This window comes from Typha angustifolia, chromosome 8, assembly GCF_048772165.1.
Source record: "Typha angustifolia cultivar Huaian chromosome 8, ASM4877216v1, whole genome shotgun sequence".
Taxonomy (NCBI): domain Eukaryota; kingdom Viridiplantae; phylum Streptophyta; class Magnoliopsida; order Poales; family Typhaceae; genus Typha; species Typha angustifolia.
The window spans coordinates 16,489,096-16,511,254 of NC_133246.1; the positions used below are offsets into that span (position 1 = coordinate 16,489,096).

A 22,159-nucleotide genomic window follows, 5' to 3' on the forward strand; every position below is an offset into this window, starting at 1 on the left:
GATTCCTTTTATCTCCTCTCACGTAGACAAAGGAATGGGGTAATTAATGAGGGGGGTGGTGCGGAAACGATGCAGAAAACCCTAACCCTAGAGAGAGAAGGGCTCGACGTGAATGTTTGTTGGCAGACATTCACGTGCCCACTCTCTCTCTCTCTCTCTCTCTCTCTCTCTCTCTCTCTCTCTCTCTCTCTCTCTCTCTCTCTCTCTCTCTCTCTCTCTCTCATCTGAGTCAAGAGTGTTTTGGTTATAATTTAACACCTTATAAAAGTTTAATGCTTGTTGTGGTTAATTAATACCCTGTTCCTTAAGACATGCTCAAATTGACTCTTGCCACTAATCAAATCAAGAATTCATTGTATTTATAATATCATCAAACACTCTCTTGAGTACAGTAGAAGATGCAAACACTTTGATCCACTTAGAGAGAGATCTTCCACAATTGCAGTCGTAATAAAAACAGAACAGAATGAAGGTAAGACATCACGCAAGCTATTCCTACCTAGGGCTTGATTAACAACTCATCAAACAGAATCAAACGACAGAGCCTCTTAATGACATCTGACATCAAATTAAGGCAGAGGGATTATAATACTAAGCGACCAATTTCGTGGGGAAGAGTGAGATAAATTTTAAACAAAGTCGTAGTTGTAACCACAAGTTTCTACTACCCAAAGTCCAATGCCCACCAACCATGCCATTAATGCTCCCACATGACAAGATTTAACGTGTAGTTATATAGAGCAAACCGGGCTTCTGAACGTAAGCTCCAAGCACCAGGGATCGTTGTAGACAAAAGGGAGAACAGAGTCACAGACATCTTTCGCTTGCTTAGGAAGTGAGAAACGTACGATATCCAATGCAAAACATTTAAAACGCGTCGTTGTTGAGGAGATTCGTTTTGGATTACCCGAGCCCTTCTCTTCTTAATCTTTTGTCTCTTTGATCCATGGGGAGAAACAGTGATTGTAATAGGGAGGAGTACTAGACTGTTGCCCAGAATATAATTGATGATGTGGGATATCCAAGGTGTCCAGATTTGTAGATACGGAAATTCCAAGCCCTGGAGAAGATAGAAGTCATTATCCTATAGAGATTGTGAAGTGTTTGTGATTAAGAAATGCTACAAATTGACTTACCAAAACAAATGAGAACCTTATCGTTTATTATCAGGAAAGTGGAGATCCAAGTTACAATCTCATCAATTAAACGAAATAGGTTGCAATCTTCTCGGCCAAGGGCGTTGGCTCATTGGAATTCATGCAGCTAGTGTGGAACAATTTGGACAAAATTACTCCCAATTGGTGACCTTGATTCACATAACATTCACACCAGTACAATAATCTTAGCCCAAATAACGAGCAGCTAGCCGACCAAGACATCAACAACGCAGCAATTCAGGGACATGAACATGTAAAACTAATCAGTCATAGAAGTATAGAACATCACAAAACATTCAGAAGAGCATTCAAATATACATAGAATTCCAAAGGTAGAGGCCACAAAAATACATGAAGGCTATGCAGGTCAAAAGCTTCAAAAACAGCAAGGGAAAAGGAATCAAATGTGAAATCTCACAGCTCCAGCTAATAGCCTTGTCGAGAATCATCGGAGTTTTCCAGCTTGGGACGTAGATGCTAATATATTATTAGCACAGGCGGACCAAAGATGAGAATGATCTTATATATGATATCTGAATAGAACCACATTACAAAGAGGCGCTTGACACCAGAGACTAGCGTATCCAAAGAAAAACTACAATATGATGACAAATCTAGTGCTCCCCATGTGGTAAAATAGGTGAGCTTGATAGAATTACTCCGCAAAAAATGTAAGCACTAATGGGAAGATTTCAACAAAAAAAAAATTCAGTTGCCAAGCTTACCTACCACAAAGATCATTGATAAAATTCAGTGAAATCTACAACCGCCAAGGTTCCACAGTATCGCACAGCCCCAGTTGATGGAGAAATAGTATGGCCAAGGAGAAAACAGCAGATGGGGTAATTTGGGCTGGTTTATAAGCAGTCGTTCAGAAGGATGTTTGCTATCCAAAGATATCTATGCAGACACCCTACGAAATCTTCCCGTATGTTTCAAGAAACTAAGTTAACAACCTCGCCGATGCTGTCCATGTGCTCCCAATCCACTTGATGAGGTTCCATGTGGTGGTGCAAGCATCAGATCAAAGCAATCCAACATAAAGAAGTCATAAAAAATAGAAAGGGTTATGGAAGGGTGTGAAAAAAGAATTAAAATTGATGGTATGATAAAAACCTGACAAAATGTGTATCAAGCAGAAGATCAAAAGCTCATGCATGTTAGTGAGTGCAGAAACAGATATACAGATTAATAACTGATGAAATAAACTATGTTAGCAGACTTCAGAATAGAACAACACTCACCTGAAAATCTCAAACCTACCAGCAATTTTTGGAGATTACATCCACTTGCCTCTAGAAAAAACATTCACACAATGTAAATCAATTTCAGGTTGAAGAAACTAATGCCCATCCAACGTCCTCCAAGATAGATAAGCCCTAAAGGGATAAGTTCAACCCACCTTATGATCCATTATGAGTACATCTCTGGTGAATAGGAATAGAAACAGTTTCTCAAAGAACTCATTCTTAGTACATATAGTGGAACTTTTCAGTAGGGACGTGAGCGCTGACCACCACCATAATGCCTATCAGGCCCTGGACCTCCACCATCACGGAAATTGTCCCTGCGTCTGTCACCACCACCATACCCACCTCTTCCTCCGCTACTCCGTCAGATACATTAAACAAAGGAAATGGTAAATCAGCATCATACTCTATTGTCAGAAGAATGATTTCAGCAAGCAAAGGAGAAAAGAAAATTCATTATCACATCGGCCCTATACGACAACCCCAGTCAGATACTTGCGTAACTAAGTAGTCCATTTGTAAAACAGAAAATACTCAGGCTGCAAGAAAAGAAACCCAATTTTACGCATTTATCAACATCCCAATCAGATACCCATTTGCTGTCTAGCATAAGAAAATATTAGACATACTGAAACATCAGAGAGTTAAACATGTCGCAGTTCTTCACCAAACCTGAAAGTACTGCTGATTGGCATCTAGCATAAAAAGACTAGAGACAGTAAATTAGTAATGAAGGTTGGAATGCTCAACGTATGTGAATTAAGGAGCATATCTCCACAAGAATTATGCAACAAACACGGGAGCATAATATGCAAAACTAGACTAGATAAATGCTTTAACAGACAATAGATTATTGCACTATCGGGTCAAAACTCAGTAAATGTGTAAGGACTAACAATCTCGTCAATATTCTACATATACTACAAGACTAAGAATGAGAAAATTAACTCATTTCCTTAGAAAGGAGCATAAAGGACCAAGCTGCTTCTTGTTTGCTTCACTAAAGGAACAAGGTTTGCAGTCTGCTATGCTCTCCAGGCCTTTTTTCCTTAGCTCATTTACTTGAACGAATATGCATTTATGACCAACTATGTGGCTCAGTATCTTTTAATTATCAACAATATGAGAACCATTGCAAGTACCAAAAGGGCACCCGCCCTGGCACAACATATGAGTCAGCATAAACTAGAAACTCGAATAAAATGAGCAGAACAGCTTACCCATATGCAGGTGGAGCTCTAGGTGCAGATTTTTCAGCCATGGCGACATTTATCTTGTAGCCTCTCATATCATAATCTGGAATAACATAAGCCATACATATTAAATTTAGTTTATGATGATGGTTAGTGAACATAAAGATATCATAAGCTGGAACTTACTGTTGTAAAATCCGCCAGCTGAATGTGCAGCTTGGGGATCTTCATAAGAAAGGCAAGCATCTCCTTTGGATTTTCCATACTCATCAGTGTATATTTTTATATTATAAGGCCACTGATCTTTGTAGCCACGCTTCTGCTTAATTCTTCCAACCTTGAGAAAAGAAGTCATAGATTATTCAAAACCATAAACATAAATAATATTATTTCTTGAACAATGAATATCATGGATAAAAGACAGTAGCTATTCACTTGTAGACTAACTTGATTTTGTTATAATCACAATACCAGCCTGAATTATTAATGACATAAACGCATGTAGTAGCATATATGTACCGTAGAATATAAAACTAGAAAAGCTTGCTCATCACAACCATCAATAAGGTCGAAAAGGCTAACATGAAATAAGAAAGCCTGTTACTTTGTCACTTGATCAAAGATCAAGTTCTGCCTGAAAATACAAAAGGCAATGAGCATGGACCTAGTGAAACACTTCAGCATTAAGTGACAGTGTGACACTGCAAACGTATGGAGGTGTTACCATTGGCACATATCTAAGTGGGTTGTATTCAAGAAAACCGAAAAAAAATACCAAAAAAAAAAATCTTGTGTAGCTCAAATCTGACAAAGTGAATTTCTGCATTCGAGGACCCTATATTTTGCCTCCATGAGCTATGCCCTTCACACTACTGACTCCATGAGCAAGAACTACGTTAAGCAGAACTAATCTAGCTGAACTAGAACAGGAAAGTAGTCTATTCTACATATAGCATAGTAGCATACCAAAATTTCATAAAGCATATCGCCACAAATCAAAAGAAGCCAACAAAATTCAAAATTTAAGAAGGAAAAATCAAGAAATTGTACTTGTCCAATCCCTCCAAAAAGCTCCTGCAATTCATCAGTGGTCACATCTGGTGGCAAATTTGAAATGTAAATCCTTGAGTTGTCACATGTATCCCCACAATTCTCATCACACTGCTTGATCTTCGAAGAAGACTCAACAGGAGGAGCACCATAGCCTCCACCACCAGGATATGGAGCAGGTGCAGCACCAACATCACGATTAGGGTTTGGACGACCACCAAAACCACCATCATAACTAGAAGCTGGACCTCCCCGTCCAACAGGGGCATCGCCACCATAAGGATTTGGAGGTGGCGCGCCATAAGTCGGGGGTAGGGAGCTAGGTCCACCATAGCTCCTTGGAGGAGGAACTAAATCAATATCATATGCATTGCCCCCACCATAAGAGTTTGGAGGAGGAGGATAATTTCCAGCGGGACCCCCATATGAAGCAGCAGTAGGAGGAGGAACCTGCGCATAGCCACTATCTTCCTTGCCTAAATTGCCATAACCGCCCTCTTCCCTGCCCTGACCATTACCATAACCCTCTCTTCCACCATAACCACCGCTTCGACCACCTCGGTTTCCACTATACCCCTGACCTCTGCTACCAGATCCATAATCCCCACCGCCTCTATTATAACCACCGCCACGACCGCCAGAATTGTAATCCCCACCGCCTCGATTATAGCCACTGCCCCCGCGATTAGAACCATAATCTCCACCACCACGATTATATCCACCACCACCTCCTCTATCTGAGCCACCGCCGCCGCCGCCGCCGCCGCCGGGAGACGGAGCACCGCATTTATTGCATTCAGTTCTCCTCGCAAAGTTCAAGTTCCCACAACTGATGCAAGATCCAATCTTTATCATGCCAAAACAAATTAAAGGGAAAACTATAAAGAAAGAGGATGAAGAATTGGAATAAGGGGTACCTAGAATTAGGGCAAACCCAATCCCCTTCGCGGCCACCTCCCGGGCCACGCCCCCCACCTCGTCCGCCGCCGCCGCCGCGACCTCCCCTATCGCCGCCTTGATACCCACCGCCTTGATACCCACCGCCACCTATGTAGATCAAGGAATTTGAATGGATCCAAATGAACGCAACCCTAAAATCGAGGAAATAAACTGGCAAGATGAGGGGTAATACCTCGGTTTCCATATCCGCCGCCGCCACCTCTACTGTATCCGCCGCCTCGAGACGGAGGACCGGAATCATCTGCCCCGCCGGAACCGTAACCTCCCGACATGTATTTAAGGTTAGACTTTCACCCCCACCTTTTCCCTTCGAAGAGGGGAAGGATAGCGAGAGATTCCGAAGACCTAGGGCTTCCAAATAGCACCGCCGAGGGAGAGGTCGGTTCTTCGCCTGGCTTTATATAATCCAAAAGCTCGTTGATGCGGAAACAGCACTTATTTGGACGGCCGTGATGGAGAACAAAACCATCTATAAGCTCGTAGTTTACAATGGTCTAGATTTGGACAGGTCCGGTCCAATCCAGGTCCGCACTTAAATATGCGCAATTTTCGAACTAGGTGAAACTAATCATAGGATTGGTGGATTAGATTGGAAATCATCACGGAAACCCCTCGGCTGTTAGATTTAGCTAATCAGACTCGTCAAATTCTTTTTTAGCGAAAGCGTCAGAATTCTTATATCATACTCTAAGTACGTAAACTTATTACAACGCCAAGTAGCCTCATGAAACATCGACACCACCATCTTGACTCCACCAATTGCTCACTATACTAAGAGTAACACTCGTAACACCGTCAAAGGCTAAGATTTAACCCACGCTTGACGCCAGAGGAGGCCGGTCCTGGAACGGCCTGAGGTGGCGCTGAAGATGTCGGTGCGCCGGAATTGTCTCCGTCGGCGTTGCAGTATCCTCGTAAGATATCGCCTTCTTGCGCCGTAAACCCTAGAGCGGCGAGCATGGCGTCGGCGGCCCAGCATTGATGCTCGATGACCCGAATCGCCCGGCAGCAGCTCGGGCCAAGGTACGTCTCGCCGTTGAGGAAGAAGAGGATGACCTCGCCGGTGCACGAACGAAGCTCCATCAGGGAGTCCCAGCACTGCATCACGCCGTTCGATTGCAGCCGGACGGCGAGGTTTTTCGGGCTGAGCATCCGGGCCTGAGTTGGGGTACTTGCCATGGCGGAGAGAGAGGTAGCTAGAATTAGCATGGAGAGGAAGAGCTTGGAGAGAGAAGGAGCCATGAGGGATTTGGTTGATCTTGAACTGGTTAAAGAGACAGAACAATTTATAGAGGGGAAATTCTTATTGTATGGTAGTGGAAGTGAAAGATGGGAAGACGTACGTTAATGGAATGTGGGAAGGTTTAGCTACGTACAACGTGATTGCTTCAGTTACTCTGCATGTGGTACAGGAAAAGGTGCACACGGGCAAGTAACGTGTGGAATGTGGAAGGACTATATGCATGCAGCTGTTAGAATACTCATTCGAACAACTCATATTGCGTTCATTCTATACTTTTCTGGACTATTTTTATTCAAAATTCTAATACATAGCTGGGTACAGCTCCTTAACGATCAAATATATATATATATATATATATTCAAAATTAAAAAATGGAACCTTTTTTTAAAGTGTTCCTCGGGGTAATCCTTGAGACTAGTTAACAAAATGCCAAACAAGAACTAGAGATAACAACATTGCTGACTACTAGGCGTATGCGTGTTTCTACGTGGCAGAAGCAGTCTGGGACACTTGGGTTCGACTGGGGTCAGATAGGACAGGTGTCGTGTTACGAGATTTTAAAGGAGCTAGTAGAACTTCTCTAACGCAAACCCACTAATTTATTTTATGTTTAATCCTAATTATATTATATAGAATCATTATCAAGTCGAAATATAATTTTTCTAAATGTTTTTTAAACTACATATAATTGCTACCATAACACTTGCGAGCTATGATAGCCGAAAATTTTGGTTCTATAAATCGAAAATTATTTTGGGTAGTTAAGCCTTCTAATTAGCTCATCAACAAAAACCACCTCTTCTCTCGTCCTTTCCAGAGCCTTCCGGTATATACCATCAATCACTCTGCCTCGCTCTCTTCTCCACCTCTTCCGCATCTCACCGCTCTCTCCTCTCCCAACTCCATGGCGATGCTCTTGAGAGCTTCCATTTCTCTCCCCTTCCTATCTTCGCCCTCCAAGACCTCCCAGTCCACCAGTTCCTGCTCGCAAACCCGTCTCCTTGGTCTCCGCAGAGGAAGCTCAGGACAGGGATTAACGGTGGCCATGGCCTCTCGCGAATCCAGCCCTAGACCTGTCACCGGCGTCTTATTCGAGCCCTTCAAGGAGCTGAAGCAAGAGTTGGCTCTCGTGCCGACGAGCCCCGAGAAATCGATCGCCCGACACAAGTACTCCGATGACTGCGAGGCCGCCATTAACGAGCAGATCAAGTGGGTTTCTTCCTCCTTTTTATCCCCTCTTAGGTCCATTTTTTTTTATCATGATAGGATTAATGGGTTTCTTGTTTGCTTTTGGGTAGCGTTGAGTACAATGTTTCTTATATATATCATGCGATGGCTGCGTACTTTGATCGGGATAATGTCGCTCTGAGAGGCCTTGCCAAGTAAGTTGTTAGATTGCCGCACGTTACTAGTTTGACAATATGGCTGAGATATTTGCTTATAGGTTCTTTAAGGAATCGAGTGATGAGGAAAGGGGACATGCGGAGAAATTTATGGAATACCAGGTTCTGTGTCCTCTTTTTATGTTACTCGTTGAGATAAGAATCTAGACTGGTAGTAACTGTGCAGATCAAGGTCTGTTTTTAGTGATTTTGGGATGGTTATTCTTGTATTATTTTTAGAACAAACGAGGAGGCAGAGTGAAGCTCCAGTCGATTTTGATGCCTTTGAGTGAATTTGATCACGCCGAGAAGGGCGATGCATTGAATGGTAAATTTGTAGACGGGTAGTTTTACCAGTCAATTTTTTTTTACTTCATTCTTTTTAATCTGCGTATAGATTTATTGTCATATGATGAGTAGATGAACTTTTTTGTCAGTCAAAGTTTACCTGTGGTTTTATAATTTGCATACAGCTGTATTGATTTATTCTTCAAGCATGCTTACATGTTGGGATGAACTTTAATTGGGACAAGATAGCATGAGAACAGAGATGTTTCTTTTGTTACAATTGAATAGTTATCTCATGTCACACATACTGCAAAATTCTCAGCTCAAAACAGCATGGTAGTACGATGCTTAAAAAAAGTAGGCAAAACCCCTTCTTGATGGTATGGCAAAGTTTAAGCAAATCCTTTTATAGAACAATGAACATTTCGATATCCACATCCTTTCTATTCAGAAAGAAGGGCTGCACATAGAAAGCTTATACTACACAACTTGTTTGGTGTTATTGCTAGCATTTAGTTGATTATGCTCAGCTATTTTTCAATTATAGGGGGTGCGCATTATTCACTGGATGATCCCTTTGCTTCCTCAGAATTTTACATAATGTTTTCTATATTGTTCGGTTCTATGTTAAGTCATCTTCCCAGCTTTTATAGAATTCATATATTCTTACCTCCTTTTCTCAGCTATGGAGCTTGCATTGTCTCTTGAGAAGTTGACGAATGAGAAGCTCCTTAATTTGCACAGTGTAAGAGATTATAATACCCTCCAAATAGTGATAACTTATTGTCAGTGGTAATGCACCAGTACACTTGTTATCTTATATGTCTTTCTTTGGTTGACTATAGGTAGCAGAACGATGCAATGATGTTCAAATGGCGAATTTCATTGAGAACAATTTCTTGGAGGAGCAGGTGCCATGATTTTGCCTTCCTTTTCTTTTCTTTTTTCCCTTTCTTTCTTTCTTTTTTGGTGATTTTGTTTTGTTTGTTTAATGTGTTCTTGCTAAAGTTATCAGAACTGGCTTAATGAAATTGGGAAAAAAAGTTTTGTGCACTGACTTCTCATAACATTTTAACACAGAACAACAAGGTTTTCTAAAGATAAAAATGTTTGTCTTCTGTGTAATCTTCGTGTGGTGCATTCTGATCGATCAATCATAATCTGGCTTTCTAAGTAACAATCTCTTCAGTTTGTTTAGTTGGCTATCGTAGAATACTTCTTTTGTCCTCATATCTTTGTCAAACTCATCAAGTTGTTCATTTCTCCTAAGATGACCTTATATTTGAACCTCGTTTTACATGCATCTGGGAAGTCAACCGTCAGAATTGCTAGACTAGATAAATTTAAACTTTCCTCCATAATAATTTCCTTTGGACTTCTTTGTCATCAGGTCGAAGCGGTAAAGAAAATCTCTGAGTATGTTGCTCAATTGAGAAGAGTGGGGAAGGGACATGGTACAATCCCAGAGCAATATCCTCGTTATCTTGATAGCAATCTTTAACAATCACTGGCCTGTTACTCTTATTAATTCTGATGTTCTTGCAGGGGTTTGGCATTTTGATCAGATGCTTCTCGACGAAGAAGAGGTGTTTGCTGCTTGAGTAATCAGGATGTGGACTTTACTTCTTTCTGCTAAATATGTAAAGTCTGTTTCACTTCTCAATTAGCCTTGAGGTGATGAATGACTGTAGGAAGGAGTGCATCCATGAATGCATAAATTAGTGTACTCCGTCCGAATAATGTAGGTGTGGTACTTGATGCAATATTTCGTCTGCGAAAGAAGTTCTAAATTGAGTTGTTTTTCACTCCCCTGAGAATTGAGGAATTGTGTTCTAATTTGGTACGTGGTTGAAAAGGAAGAATATGATATAAAATAAAAATATGAGGTAAGATAGTGTTTAGTTGTGATTAATAAAATAAAGGATAGAAATAATTATATTGATTTATAATTTTTAGTTTATGCAAATAAATTTTATTATTGATCTTTTCTACAGAGAGATAGGAAATAGGCTTAAATTAAATATTTCAATTTTTTTAATAATTATCATATTATTTGTATGGTTATTTTTATAATTATTGACTAGAAAATCATTTAATTAATTTATTATAATTAAATATAATATTATTTATAAATAGTATGAAATGTGGGCATTTTATTGTAAAATTTATATTGAAGTTTGCATTGAAATTTGTATTATATATTATTATAAATTAATCATTTGCATTTTGGAGTAAGTTGGTGAACTATTATTCTAACTAAAGCTTTAGAATAAAATATTTAAAATAAAAGGATTTATTTAATTTTTATCGGTTCAAACAGCAACACTTATTCCTACAGTCCTACTCCGATATGAGAAAAAGAATATACGCCCACCGTGGGGCTCGAACCCACGACCACAAGGTTAAGAGCCTTGCGCTCTACCAACTGAGCTAGACGGGCTGATATGATTCACATCTATTACTTGAATCTATTGCCTCAAACGGCCAAACCCCCTCCTCTGTGGGAGACGCGAATTAGAGAATTAGTACTCGAAAGACCTGCATCTCAAAACGGCGGCAACTTTTCGCCCACCCCGCCACGGCTGCTCTTCCTTTTCCTTCACGCACCGATCCGACTGCTCTCTTCTAGTTTCTTCTGCTTCTACCCTAGATTTCTTAAGCCCCCCATAGCAGTGTTAAGCGCCTAAATTAATATCCATGGCGACTTCCGATTCCGAAGCCCAAGAGGCCCCAAAGGTAGCCGAGAGGCCAGAGGTGGAACCTTTGAGGCTGCCCACAGTGGAGGAGATCAGAGGCCAGGATATTTGGAACAACTGTTTTGTTCGCAGTGCTGTTAGTGGAATCATGGGTACTGTTCTGTTCTTAAAGATCTCGTGAGATTCTTGATCTGGGTTTTGTTCCCACACTTAGCTGCTCTTGGGATTTTCTTTTTGCTGGTTTTACTATGAATATTAGTACCATAACATTGATTATTAACTAAAAACTATTTGTGTGATGTAAACTTGCTTGATTAGTACAAAGGGACTTAGTTTCGAGGAGATAGTTTTTTATACCTTGTAGCAATAGTAATTGTGGGTCCTTAGCAGTGGTGCAAATATAACATACTCTATGAGATTGTATCATTCTTCTATCTGTCATTATTTTGTCAAAATTTGGGAAGTATATCTGATGAGCTAATTCATGAGAAGTTTCAAATTGTATATTTATGAAGTTTGGATGACTTGGATTTGCTTTTCTTGATTATTGGACCATCTAAGCCATTTTTTCGTAAAACAATTTCTAATGAGAGTTTTTCTGTTATCATTTGTCATCAAGCTCATGTTTTGGTAGAAAAAGAGCTTGCATATCAAGGTCAGTGGCTAATTGGGCACTTTGGAAGTAATTGTAACAATGAATTTGAATTTGGAACGGAATCGTGGATTGACCTGTGTGAATAGATTAAAGACAAAAGAAGCTGCTCAGAATGTATAAGATTGCTGAGTTCTTTAGTATTCATGTAAAATTAAGCTTAGTGCTATCCACAAAAGAAACAGAGACGCAAGCACACACACACTCTACCACTGCTTCCGACAGCATGTACTATCATTGTTTTGTATCCAATAATATTTTCCGTCGACTTGTTAATTTGTGAATACTGATAATTTCTTGATTACCTATTTCTTTCGAGGAGTATCATCAAGAGAAATTGTTCATCTGAGAAAAGGAGGGGGCATAATTTTTCAGTACCAGTTCCAATTTTTCACTAGAACTTTTATATGCAGATATGAAGCTCCATACCTAGCAGATTAGCAAAGATGGCAACCAAATAATTAATTTGTACTATGTTCTCTAAGGCCTGTTCTCGCTTTATTCTGCTTGACTTTGCTCAATATTTCTTAGAGCTAGTGTTGGTAGTCCATTTCTAATGTCATAACAAGAAACTACTTCTGTTCGTTCAATTTCTGATAGTCTATATCTCTTTGCCACTTGCTTCTTCTTTTTCTTTTTTCTCTTCACTATTATAATTTTTGCAGTTTTTACTGTGTTCAGCTGTACGCTTATGTCCTTATGTTTAAAATTTCAATAGGAGGTGGTCTTGGTTTATTCATGGGACTGTTCCTTGGGGCATTGGATAATCCACTTATGCAGGAGGAAATGACCGCAAGGCAACAATTCATATATACAGCAAAGCAGATGGGCAGGAGAAGTTTTGGCTCAGCAAAGACATTTGCAGTTATGGGCCTCATTTTCTCAGCTGCTGAATGTGTTGTGGAGCAGGTAAATGAAGGAGCTAATTTGTATGTCCTGTAGCATCCTTTCTCTAAAGTGAAGTAGTTATAATTTATATCGGATGCTTTTCTTATAGGCTCGAGCAAAACATGATACAACAAATACGGTAGTCGCTGGTTGTGTCACAGGAGGGACTCTATCTGCAAAAGGTAATCTTTGATGATTTTTATCTTTCCTATAACTATATCTCAGAATGCAAGAACATTTGCTGGGAAAAGTTCTACAATTTTTTTTATTATAAGCATGTTTTACCATACAAAGATAATATCTGGAATGGCTTGTGACACTTCATATGTGCGGTCATGCTAGTTTCACTTTTTTGTGGCTATAAAGTTGCACGTGTAGATTTTACCCATATAACTGCAATATAATGTATAACGTAGCGCACTATGTATTATTACTTATCAGGTAATATGTTCCACCTCTTACTTCCAAGACATGGAAATAGTACATCTTGTGGGCTAGTAGGTCATGAGAGAGAATATATGTATGTACAACATAAAAGAAAATGTAAAGGATATTGAATCACAAGAATATTCTAATGGGATTTTTTTATGCTCTGGAGAATCTTCCAATTTTCCCACTTGATTTACCAAGACCTCATCCCAGAGTGTCCTATTTCAGATAGTTTATGTTATATACTTTTAGCTTTTAAGTGATGAGAAATGATGAAAACAAACTATCTGGTTTTTATTTTTTAACTGGAGCAACATTGATTGCTTTATAATTTTATGTTATGACCTTTGAGTGATGAGAAATTATAAAAACAAAACTATCTGGTAATTATATTTTAATGGGGGCAACATTGATTGCTACGACATAATGGACTATGTATTACTAGAAGGACATTGTAAATGTGATTAGTTTCCTTCCAGAAAACTATGAAGATTTTCAATGAGCTGCTCATTTACTATGGTGGATGTTCCTTTTGTTGATTCTATCATTAAGCATAACATGGACTTGCATATATTAATTCTTATGGAGATACATGGACTTCTTCTTCCTAGATTTACGCCTATCTATACAAGTGTTGAAGTTAAAAGTCAAATTGATTTTACCAAATGATTCGAGCCGTCTGTGCATCTGTATATCCTCAGTCAAGAAATAGTTGAACTCCAGTTAACCACCGGACATCGCAATCAGTTTCCTCCTTGTAATGTGGGGCCACATGCTTGGCTTGGCAAGTTATATTCTTTCCCAAAACTAATTTGAGGCGGCAATCTTGTTTCCCCCTTAGATTTTCTGTGAATCAAGAGGTTTTCTATGGACTTACCTGCAACTGTGCATGGCAAAGTGCTTATTTGACTCAGTTGTGGAAGGTTAAGTATGCAAATAAGCATTTTGGAAGGTTTTTACTTTATTCAAATACTCCAAATCAATATTTCTTTACATCAGATTGGATTTCATTTTCATATTATCATTTTTAGAAGTTCCAAGACATTTCTTCTTCCCTTTGTCGCAAATGTTCGTCAAGCCCACGCTTCCCTGTATAATATTTGTACTTTTACAAATTTTGATACGCCTCTTATGGTTTGGTTGACTAGCTAATAAACTTGCACTTCCTGGACGACATATTTCTCATTGGAAGTTCCTTTAGTGATGCTTGATACTAATGAACTATGAGCCATCATCCCCTCATAAGGTTTACTGTAATTGTTAACTGTTAATCATATGCCGATTGTAACAGTTTAATGTCACGACAAGTAATTATTATATCTGAATTAATAATTGATGTCATGATCTGTAGATTTATATGATGAATACTTGCATCTTCTTTGTAGGTGGCCCAAAAGCGGCATGTGCTGGATGTGCAGGTTTTGCTGCATTCTCAGTCGTGATCGAAAAGTTCCTCGATCGCCATAATTGATGACCACATAATAAGGCTCCATGCTTTCAGTTCGGAGAACTTTTAACACTTCAGTTTTATATATTCATCACGAGGGATTCTCTGCCTCTTTCATTCTCGAAACGATACACTGGTGCGGACAACAAGCAATGGACAACAATTTTATGGGTTTAGCTCCTTGCATTGAGATGTTTAAAAACATTGTAACTCATGATAAGTTTTTGTTTCCATCTCCGTATATTATGTTCACAGGTCTATGTGAACCAAATCATTTTTTTGGAATAACCAATTAAAATGATCGAATTCCGCTATATATTTGTTCAGGATTTTTGCTTCTCTTTCTTATTCTTTCAGAAAATTCCTGTTTGCTGCCTTAGGAGTAGCAGAGATGTTTACAGAGTATAGTGCACAAGAAGAGCATTTGAGTGACCTAAAAAGAATTGCAATAGAAGAGTGAGGGCCAAATTGCAAAGAAGTGCAACTTCAACGGCCCTGATCTGATAAATTTCTCCAATTTATCATGTCCCACCCAATTTAACGGTCAGGATCGAACTCTTTCGTTCTCGGCAGTTGACACCTGTCCTTCGCCACTGACCTCCAACTTATTTTCGTCCAGAAATCGCTGGCATTCGCGTCTCCTTTGACTCCTCTAAGCTCCAATCCGCTGCTCGCATGGCATAAAAGAAAAACCCCAAATCCACCTCCAGAAGCCCCAATCTCCCAAATCGCTTCTCCTGCTCCAATGGCTTCTCGTCGACTTCTCCTCCTCATCGTCTTCCTTTTTTCACCTCTGTTCTTCGCGTCTCCTTCCTCCGCTTTGGCCCCGAAGGTATCGCTTGCTCTCTACTACGAGACGCTGTGTCCTTACTGCTCCAATTTCATGGTAAACTACCTCCCGAAGATCTTTGAGAACGGGTTGATCTCGATCGTTGATCTCGATCTCATCCCCTACGGCAACGCTAAGATCCGATCCAATGGTACCATCTCGTGTCAGGTCCGTTGACCTCCTCTCCCTCCTCCTCCTAGATCACTTCGTGAATTGGTTTGCTACTTTGCTTTAGATACTATCGTAAAAAGAAAACATAACATCATTTTATTGTTTACTGTCGTATTGTTGGAGAATTTAGTGATGACAAAACTACATGTTTTTGCGGAACTTTTGTGGTCTACTCTGCGAATTCCTTATTCGAGGCCCTTAAAATGTACGCTTGAATTCAAATTTAGTGCGAATATAGTTTACTGAAGCACAAATTACATACTACAGAATGGAGGGGAACATAGAAAGGAACCATCACGTAATTAAGCAGTCTACTCTATTTTGTATCAGACACGGACTGTGGGATTTGCATTTTGGCCTAACATGCAGGTTTCCACAAGCCCACAATATTGACAAATAACTAGGAAGAACAGAAATGGAACTTCTTATGTGGTGCTCATAAAATGAGAATTTTATGACAAATCTGCTGTAAACTAAATGGTATCACTAAGAATTGTAAGTGAATCATTGAGACGGTGAGAAATCAGTAAGGCTACATGGGCATGAGTGATATCTGCCACTGAATAAACAATTGGACAGTTGAGCACCTGTGAATGACGGAAACGTGAAGACTTGAGTACCTGAGAATGACATAAAAGAGAACAGTATTGAATATCAAGAAAGGAAACTCCTTAGTATCTCTAGGTACATCAACTAAGGGCCATGAATTCAAGGAACCAGCATACTTAACGTTACACTAGACTTGTTACTTTGGCATGTGGAGCCATTCTACTATTTGGGCACATCTCACAAATGGATTATGGCCTTTCTTCCTAGTTGGCCAATTCTTTTATATGTCAGCCATAGTATTAAATCCTAATAATACTTATGCAGCTGAAATATTGTGTGGAGTTATATGACTTGCTTGATTTTCACGCAAAAGACTCTTTAAGGTAAAAGTTACGAACACAAGAGAATACTGACTTGCCTAATAATTTCTGGATGGTCTTAATATGGCCTCTAGTGTTGTTCATTATTCAGCTGGCAATCTCACTATAGTTGTCTTCAGAGGCTCTGAGATTTCCTCTAATTATTAGGCAATTTCGTTTACGTTGTACTTATTATATGCTATTCAAAATGACAAATCCTAGGGAATTATCCTTGAAGGTTATTGTGGTACACTGAACAGTTCTTTATCTGAAAGTGTCTACTGCAAAACGTACTCAACTTATATCTTTTTATTTTATTTTTAATTTTTAAATTATCTTATTTCCTATTTCCTCTGACTTCTTTTAGTGAAGGTATTTTTTTACCAGATCTGATTCATCTTATTCTTGACAGCATGGTCCAGATGAATGTCTTTTGAATACGGTTGAAGCTTGTGCAATCAGCGAATGGCCAGATTTGGTAACACATCTTTCTTAATTTTCTGGTTGTTTAGACTTGGACATGTATGCATATTAATCTGTGTAATGTATCAAAAACTTGCATGAGTTCTTGGTATTTTATGCCATGTCTGAATACAAGAAGAATTACATAAATATTTGATACTATCGTTTATTGAGAGGGAGAAAGCAGTCAGAAAATGCACAAGACACATAACATAACAAGATCCTTGAACTGAATTGAGATGAATGGAGGAAAAGAATTGATATAGCCGAGTAGCCAACTCCAAATTCTTGGGACTAAGCCTTTTGAGAAAAATAACTGTTGTTCTTTTATGTGACATTGACATTACATATATAAGAGTGGATCTGAATAAGTTTGGTCCTTGCTTTTTTTTTTTTTACAAATGAAGAGAGCCTATTGGCATGAAAACTTCTTGAGCAGTATCAAGATTTCTTGCCTATGACTCTTCTATAGAAGCTTACCTATGCAGAGTAAATGGTATGCATTTCCATCTAGGATGCTTGCATTTTTAGCAGCCAATATATCCTCAAAATGCACGGAAGATGTCGTGCTTATGAATATGTTTTATAAAATGTATTATATAGTTATTTCATGAAAGGAATATCATACTCATCATGCAGGTTACACCAGATGTATCTTTTCTTCCCTTTGTATGTAGTCATGACTGTCGTCCGAATTACTTTTATATATGGTAGTCCTAAAAAACTTATACTAACTTGTGTAAACCTTATTGCAGAGTGTGCATTTCAGTTTCATATATTGTGTTGAGAAATTGGTTGCGGAGCACAAACACCTTGAATGGGAGTCTTGCTTCTCAAAAGTCGGATTGGACTCGCAGAATGTGATGGATTGCTATAGTAATGGATATGGGAAAAAGGTTTATTTCTATATTGTACTCGTATTTCATGTGTAGATAGGAAGAGTAGTTGCATGTTTAAGTCCATCCAGTTAGTTTCTTCACTAATGAAAATTAAATCTGGTTTTGTAGTATAATTGAGGAGTGAATGAAGTTTGTCTTCTAATCGAAATCTCTAATTCGTCAAGATACCATTCTATGTTTCTTGAGGGTGATGGATCAGTGGACATGGACAATTTTAATTCTGTTACCTTGTGTAATAGGATGGTTTTATGTGATACCTCATTCACTCATGTAAATGCCAGCCTGGCTTTGCAGTTATTTCACATATGCATGACTATTTTGTCTCGAAGTACTAGCATCCTGCACAGTTTAATCCAGCAAAGCATGCTCTCTTTATCATAGAATTTTGCTCTCCATTTTTCATCTTTCTTCCTTTGCAAATACTACAATCAAAAACCTTGGCATGCTTCAGATCATCAATTTTCAAGTTATTTGAATAGTCTAAATTATTCTTGACAGTGTTTGTTTTCTACTCTGTAACAATTCATTTATTAACTGATTGACATTCTGCTTCAATTTTGGTCTTTGGTTTTTATGCAGCTTGAACTGCAGTATGCAGCACAGACAGATTCTCTTCAACCTCCACACAGATACGTGCCATGGGTGGTGGTTGATGGGCAGCCACTCTATGATGTAAGTACTACAGCCTGTCTCAATGTCAAATTATTGAATTTCTTCATATTTATTCTTCTTCCTGAGATCATCTTTTTGCTGATTTCACTAGTATAATTCTTCTCAAGTCAAACATTTCTTCATGCTATTATGAATTTCTGTATTCTGGTAACTCCGGCTATTCCAGGATTACCAAGATTTTGAAGCTTATATCTGCAAAGCTTATAAAGGCGATCTCCCAAAGGCCTGTGATGGACTGGTCCTTAAGATGAATCAGGAGAGGAAAGTGAATCGAAATGTCTGCTACGACAACAAGATGATCAGTTCAATTTAATGAAGGCAGATATGTTGTTTTAGATCCTATACCAGCATTATACTTTTCCTTTTTATCCTCCTCTCCATCATCTAGATGAAGCCATTTATTCTAAACGCCACGCCTTTTGGATTAAATGGCTACTTGTACTTGCTTATAGAAAAACCAACATTAGTTGTTGTCCTCAATGAAAATATGGTGATGTACATGTTAATAAAAATAGGCTTTTTAGCTTTAGAAATTATTTAATTTGGTTCTATGTTCTACCCATTTTGTTTGATACCTTTGGATTTTAGGTACTCCTAAGTCCTAAGATATGTCTGATAATCTTAGGTTTACCTACTGATCCATGATACTCTCTCTGTTTACCTACTAATCCGACTATCCGAAGAGGTGGTTTGACTCTAAAAAGATTCTCTTCCGACAAGGCATCATGCATAATGATTCCTTAAGCATTACACACTACCTTTAACTTGGCACACCTTAATAAGAGATGCTTGCAAATTTAACTGCATGTCGGTGGAGTTAAATTTCCTTCCAAACTCTCTTCAAGAGGTTAAAAGTTACTTTGGATTCTCATCCGACAAAGTGTTATGCTAACCATGCTTTAAGATTTAGATCTTCCTTTATTATACTGTCACTTTTTCCCATTCTCTTTGTTCGGATAGTACAGGACATACTCATTGGGTGCAAATTAAAGTCAAGATAATACCAATAGCAATGTTCCCATTTTTTTTAATGTAGAGAGAGAGAGAGGTGAGAGGTAAATGCCTCCCCATACTCACCCATGCTCATCATACTTCTTACCTTTCTATTATAAAGATTAGCAGCTCACAGTTTTGTAGACTAAAAGTTAACATACATTAAAGCCCTTATAATAGTTGTTTAAATACTTAATTAGGTCTACGCATGCGAGATATAGCACATATGACAAGCTACAGAGTTTAATTAACGATGATGATGACGCCATTTCTCCTTCATATAATCATATTTGATAGCCATCAACAAACATCAAGTATTAGAATATATATATATACACAAACAATCATGCATTTTAAACTATGGTATTAATTAAATCCAATTATTTTTAGACAATGAACAATTAAAGAGGTCGGCACATCATCTCGTGTTCTCTTGTCATCTCTAGATTAGGGAATTCCCACAGAGAACTTTTTACTAACAAATGCCCTCAAGATTAAAATGCAAACCTAAGACAAGCACTAACACTAAAATGATGGGCAAATCCTTCTGAAAGCTTAACTCGTGAGTAGTTGAAACATAATTAAATAAAGAACTCTTTTGTTTTAACTAATTGACATCAGAGTGCAGAATACTCATTGGTGTCTCTTTTTTACATTAATATTATGTCGATATATTATATATGTTTTTAAAAAAAAATTAAGATATATTATATTGCAAAGAAGCAAATCACTACAGGAGAACCCACATCAGTTGAAAAGACAAGAATACAATAGTTTTATTTGGAGTGACAGCAGATGCTTAGCATGCTTAATCATCATCATCATCACTCAATCTGCATCAACATCTTGAAATCCTTCTTGCATTATTTTAGTAGATTATTTGTCTTTCTCTTGGCTACTTCTCTTTTCCCTCTTCAATGGTGGCATCTAGAGATTCCCCTCTTCCTTTGTTCTGAATTCCCTAATGACAATTTACTCTAATATAATATTTCCTAATTATCGTCTTAGTATATATTCGACTCGAATTTAACCTAGAAGCTTAACCTAGCTCAATAGTTGGGGAATTAATATCTGATCAAATTTTCACTAGAACGTTACGTTGTATGATTAAGTTTTTATTATCACTCAGTTTATCAAAAGAGATGGCCCAATTATTATCTAATTTGGTGTGTGATTAGCTTAAACTAGTAAAAAATTAATGATAAAGCGCACCTATAATGAAAACATTACATGATGGGATTCCAACGGTCGGAAAGCAAGTAAATTCGTTCTTATTTTAACCCATGGTGGGATTATAAGGAGTAGAGAAATAGAGATGGGGCCAAGAGAGTAGAGACCGTAGTCGAGAAGTTTTAAATAGTCCAAGTGGTTGTGTTGTCTTGGTTTAGAGGCTAATGAGGTGGCTTATTTTAAGTAATCCTACAATTAGTCTTTTGAAACAAAAAAGTCTCACTCATAATTTTGCTGGATGATTTGGACAAGAAGATGCTGACCTCCTTTTTAAAGGATCCACCTGCAACTAGTCCAAATGGACTTTTTAGGGTTCAGACTTCACCATCTCCTTGTACCAGGTCTTCTGTTGCACTTAGGAAAATTAATTAATTTATTAATTAATTAATGCTCATCTTTTTTCTTTTCTTTTTTTCTTTTTTTTTTTTGTAATATATAGTTTGCAGTACTAATTATTTTAATCTAATAGCTATGATAAATTTATACATACTTAATCATCTCATTTGTATATTTTTATCATATATTATTATCTAAAATTTTATCAGATGGATTGAAAAATTTATACATTTCTCTATAATTTTTGACACTAATGAGTGTCTTTAAATTCGACCGATTGTTAATGCCTGAGAATGAATTGATGGCTTGTTTGGCCGGTGTTGTCAAGTTGGTCGGTCTCTATACATGTTGGGTCTACTGAGAAGTGCTCTGAAAATAAATCTCTTGCAACTAATCTTATTTGCAGGGCGACATCTAATAGCCAAGAGGGAGGCTTGTTCTAGAGTCGATGCCCTATCTCCTCCGAAAATTCTATTTGCATGAGTATTTGTATTGTTACAAGCTGACACTATGTGTCTTATGTTAGTCAGCCAGCCTTTCAGCTAAGAGCATAGCTTACTTTAAGATTTTTATCCTACTTTTCCTTTATATCTGTATATCAAGTTGTAACTGTTACTTTGAGCCTGACGAATATGTGTCTATGGACTTTTTGTTAAAAAAAAAAAAACCCGACGGTTTGTATAATTAAATATAATAATAAAAAAATATATAAATATATATATATATATATATATACTGAGAACTTGACTGGAAGCTCATGTTAGGTCTAATTTAATGATCAATGACTATTTATTAACATCAGAATGAGGTTGATGAAATCAAAGCATGAGGCATCCATGAGCTACATGATGTCTTTGCTGCATATAAACTCGCACGTCAAACCCTTGCTATTGGCTCATCTGGCCAAGTTGGTTTTATCGCATTTGGTGATTGATAACAAAGTTGGCATGATAAGTCGATGTTGGACAAAGAGAGAAAGAAAGAAAAAAAAAAAAGTAGACAGAGACTTGGATTTTTGGAGCTT

The 22,159-nt window shown here is 38.1% G+C and overlaps 4 protein-coding genes and 1 non-coding gene across 7 annotated transcripts; 3 read left to right on the forward strand and 2 right to left on the reverse strand.

The window, feature by feature from the left end:
* Positions 1–2,353: 2,353 nt before the first annotated feature.
* Positions 2,354–6,019, reverse strand: LOC140764673 (transcription initiation factor TFIID subunit 15b-like). Of its 3 annotated transcripts, XR_012105078.1 has the most exons (7): positions 5,783–6,019; positions 5,568–5,697; positions 4,651–5,479; positions 3,787–3,937; positions 3,628–3,703; positions 2,560–2,766; positions 2,354–2,452 (listed from the first exon to the last, which is right to left on the reverse strand). XR_012105078.1 is itself a non-coding variant. In XM_073103358.1 (6 exons), exons 1-6 carry the CDS (start codon positions 5,880–5,882, stop codon positions 2,649–2,651), a joined length of 1,404 nt encoding a protein of 467 aa, XP_072959459.1. In that variant the 5' UTR covers positions 5,883–6,019; the 3' UTR covers positions 2,354–2,648. The 3 variants fall into 3 exon arrangements, 2 of the variants coding, with proteins under 2 accessions (XP_072959459.1, XP_072959461.1); XM_073103358.1 differs by having other exon boundaries at positions 2,354–2,766; XM_073103360.1 differs by having other exon boundaries at positions 2,354–2,763; positions 5,783–6,016.
* Positions 6,020–7,628: 1,609 nt separating this feature from the next.
* On the forward strand, positions 7,629–10,286 carry LOC140765404 (ferritin-2, chloroplastic-like). The gene is made up of 8 exons (XM_073104471.1): positions 7,629–8,062; positions 8,152–8,235; positions 8,298–8,358; positions 8,476–8,563; positions 9,207–9,268; positions 9,369–9,434; positions 9,914–9,977; positions 10,069–10,286. Exons 1-8 carry the CDS (start codon positions 7,758–7,760, stop codon positions 10,122–10,124), a joined length of 786 nt encoding a protein of 261 aa, XP_072960572.1. The 5' UTR covers positions 7,629–7,757; the 3' UTR covers positions 10,125–10,286.
* A 604-nt stretch (positions 10,287–10,890) lies between these two features.
* Positions 10,891–10,963, reverse strand: TRNAK-CUU (transfer RNA lysine (anticodon CUU)). Its single transcript has one exon. It is a non-coding gene; the product is annotated as a tRNA-Lys (tRNA).
* An 83-nt stretch (positions 10,964–11,046) lies between these two features.
* Positions 11,047–14,974, forward strand: LOC140765238 (mitochondrial import inner membrane translocase subunit TIM22-4). The gene is made up of 4 exons (XM_073104214.1): positions 11,047–11,371; positions 12,590–12,780; positions 12,869–12,941; positions 14,574–14,974. The coding sequence occupies exons 1-4, from the start codon at positions 11,221–11,223 to the stop codon at positions 14,657–14,659; spliced, it is 501 nt and encodes a 166-aa protein (XP_072960315.1). The 5' UTR covers positions 11,047–11,220; the 3' UTR covers positions 14,660–14,974.
* Positions 14,975–15,037: 63 nt separating this feature from the next.
* Positions 15,038–19,112, forward strand: LOC140765237 (gamma-interferon-responsive lysosomal thiol protein-like). Its single transcript, XM_073104213.1, has 6 exons — positions 15,038–15,178; positions 15,255–15,632; positions 16,956–17,021; positions 17,761–17,901; positions 18,484–18,576; positions 18,743–19,112. Exons 2-6 carry the CDS (start codon positions 15,381–15,383, stop codon positions 18,887–18,889), a joined length of 699 nt encoding a protein of 232 aa, XP_072960314.1. The 5' UTR covers positions 15,038–15,178; positions 15,255–15,380; the 3' UTR covers positions 18,890–19,112.
* The last annotated feature ends 3,047 nt before the right edge of the window (positions 19,113–22,159 follow it).

Bases quoted from the DNA above. Each gene is read 5' to 3' on its own strand.
- LOC140765404 (XM_073104471.1), top strand. From the start codon at position 7,758: ATGGCGATGCTCTTGAGAGCTTCCATTTCTCTCCCCTTCCTATCTTCG. The intron at 8,359-8,475 runs GTTCTGTGTCCT...TATTATTTTTAG, and splicing joins AGAAATTTATGGAATACCAG to AACAAACGAGGAGGCAGAGT. The intron at 9,269-9,368 runs GTAAGAGATTAT...GGTTGACTATAG, and splicing joins AGCTCCTTAATTTGCACAGT to GTAGCAGAACGATGCAATGA.
- LOC140765238 (XM_073104214.1), top strand. From the start codon at position 11,221: ATGGCGACTTCCGATTCCGAAGCCCAAGAGGCCCCAAAGGTAGCCGAG. The intron at 11,372-12,589 runs GTACTGTTCTGT...AAATTTCAATAG, and splicing joins TGCTGTTAGTGGAATCATGG to GAGGTGGTCTTGGTTTATTC. The intron at 12,781-12,868 runs GTAAATGAAGGA...CTTTTCTTATAG, and splicing joins CTGAATGTGTTGTGGAGCAG to GCTCGAGCAAAACATGATAC.
- LOC140764673 (XM_073103358.1), bottom strand. From the start codon at position 5,882: ATGTCGGGAGGTTACGGTTCCGGCGGGGCAGATGATTCCGGTCCTCCG. The intron at 5,698-5,782 runs GTATTACCCCTC...TGATCTACATAG, and splicing joins CGGCGGATATGGAAACCGAG to GTGGCGGTGGGTATCAAGGC. The intron at 2,767-3,627 runs GTAAGCTGTTCT...TATCTGACGGAG, and splicing joins AGAGCTCCACCTGCATATGG to TAGCGGAGGAAGAGGTGGGT.
- LOC140765237 (XM_073104213.1), top strand. From the start codon at position 15,381: ATGGCTTCTCGTCGACTTCTCCTCCTCATCGTCTTCCTTTTTTCACCT. The intron at 17,022-17,760 runs GTAACACATCTT...ACCTTATTGCAG, and splicing joins TCAGCGAATGGCCAGATTTG to AGTGTGCATTTCAGTTTCAT. The intron at 18,577-18,742 runs GTAAGTACTACA...CGGCTATTCCAG, and splicing joins ATGGGCAGCCACTCTATGAT to GATTACCAAGATTTTGAAGC.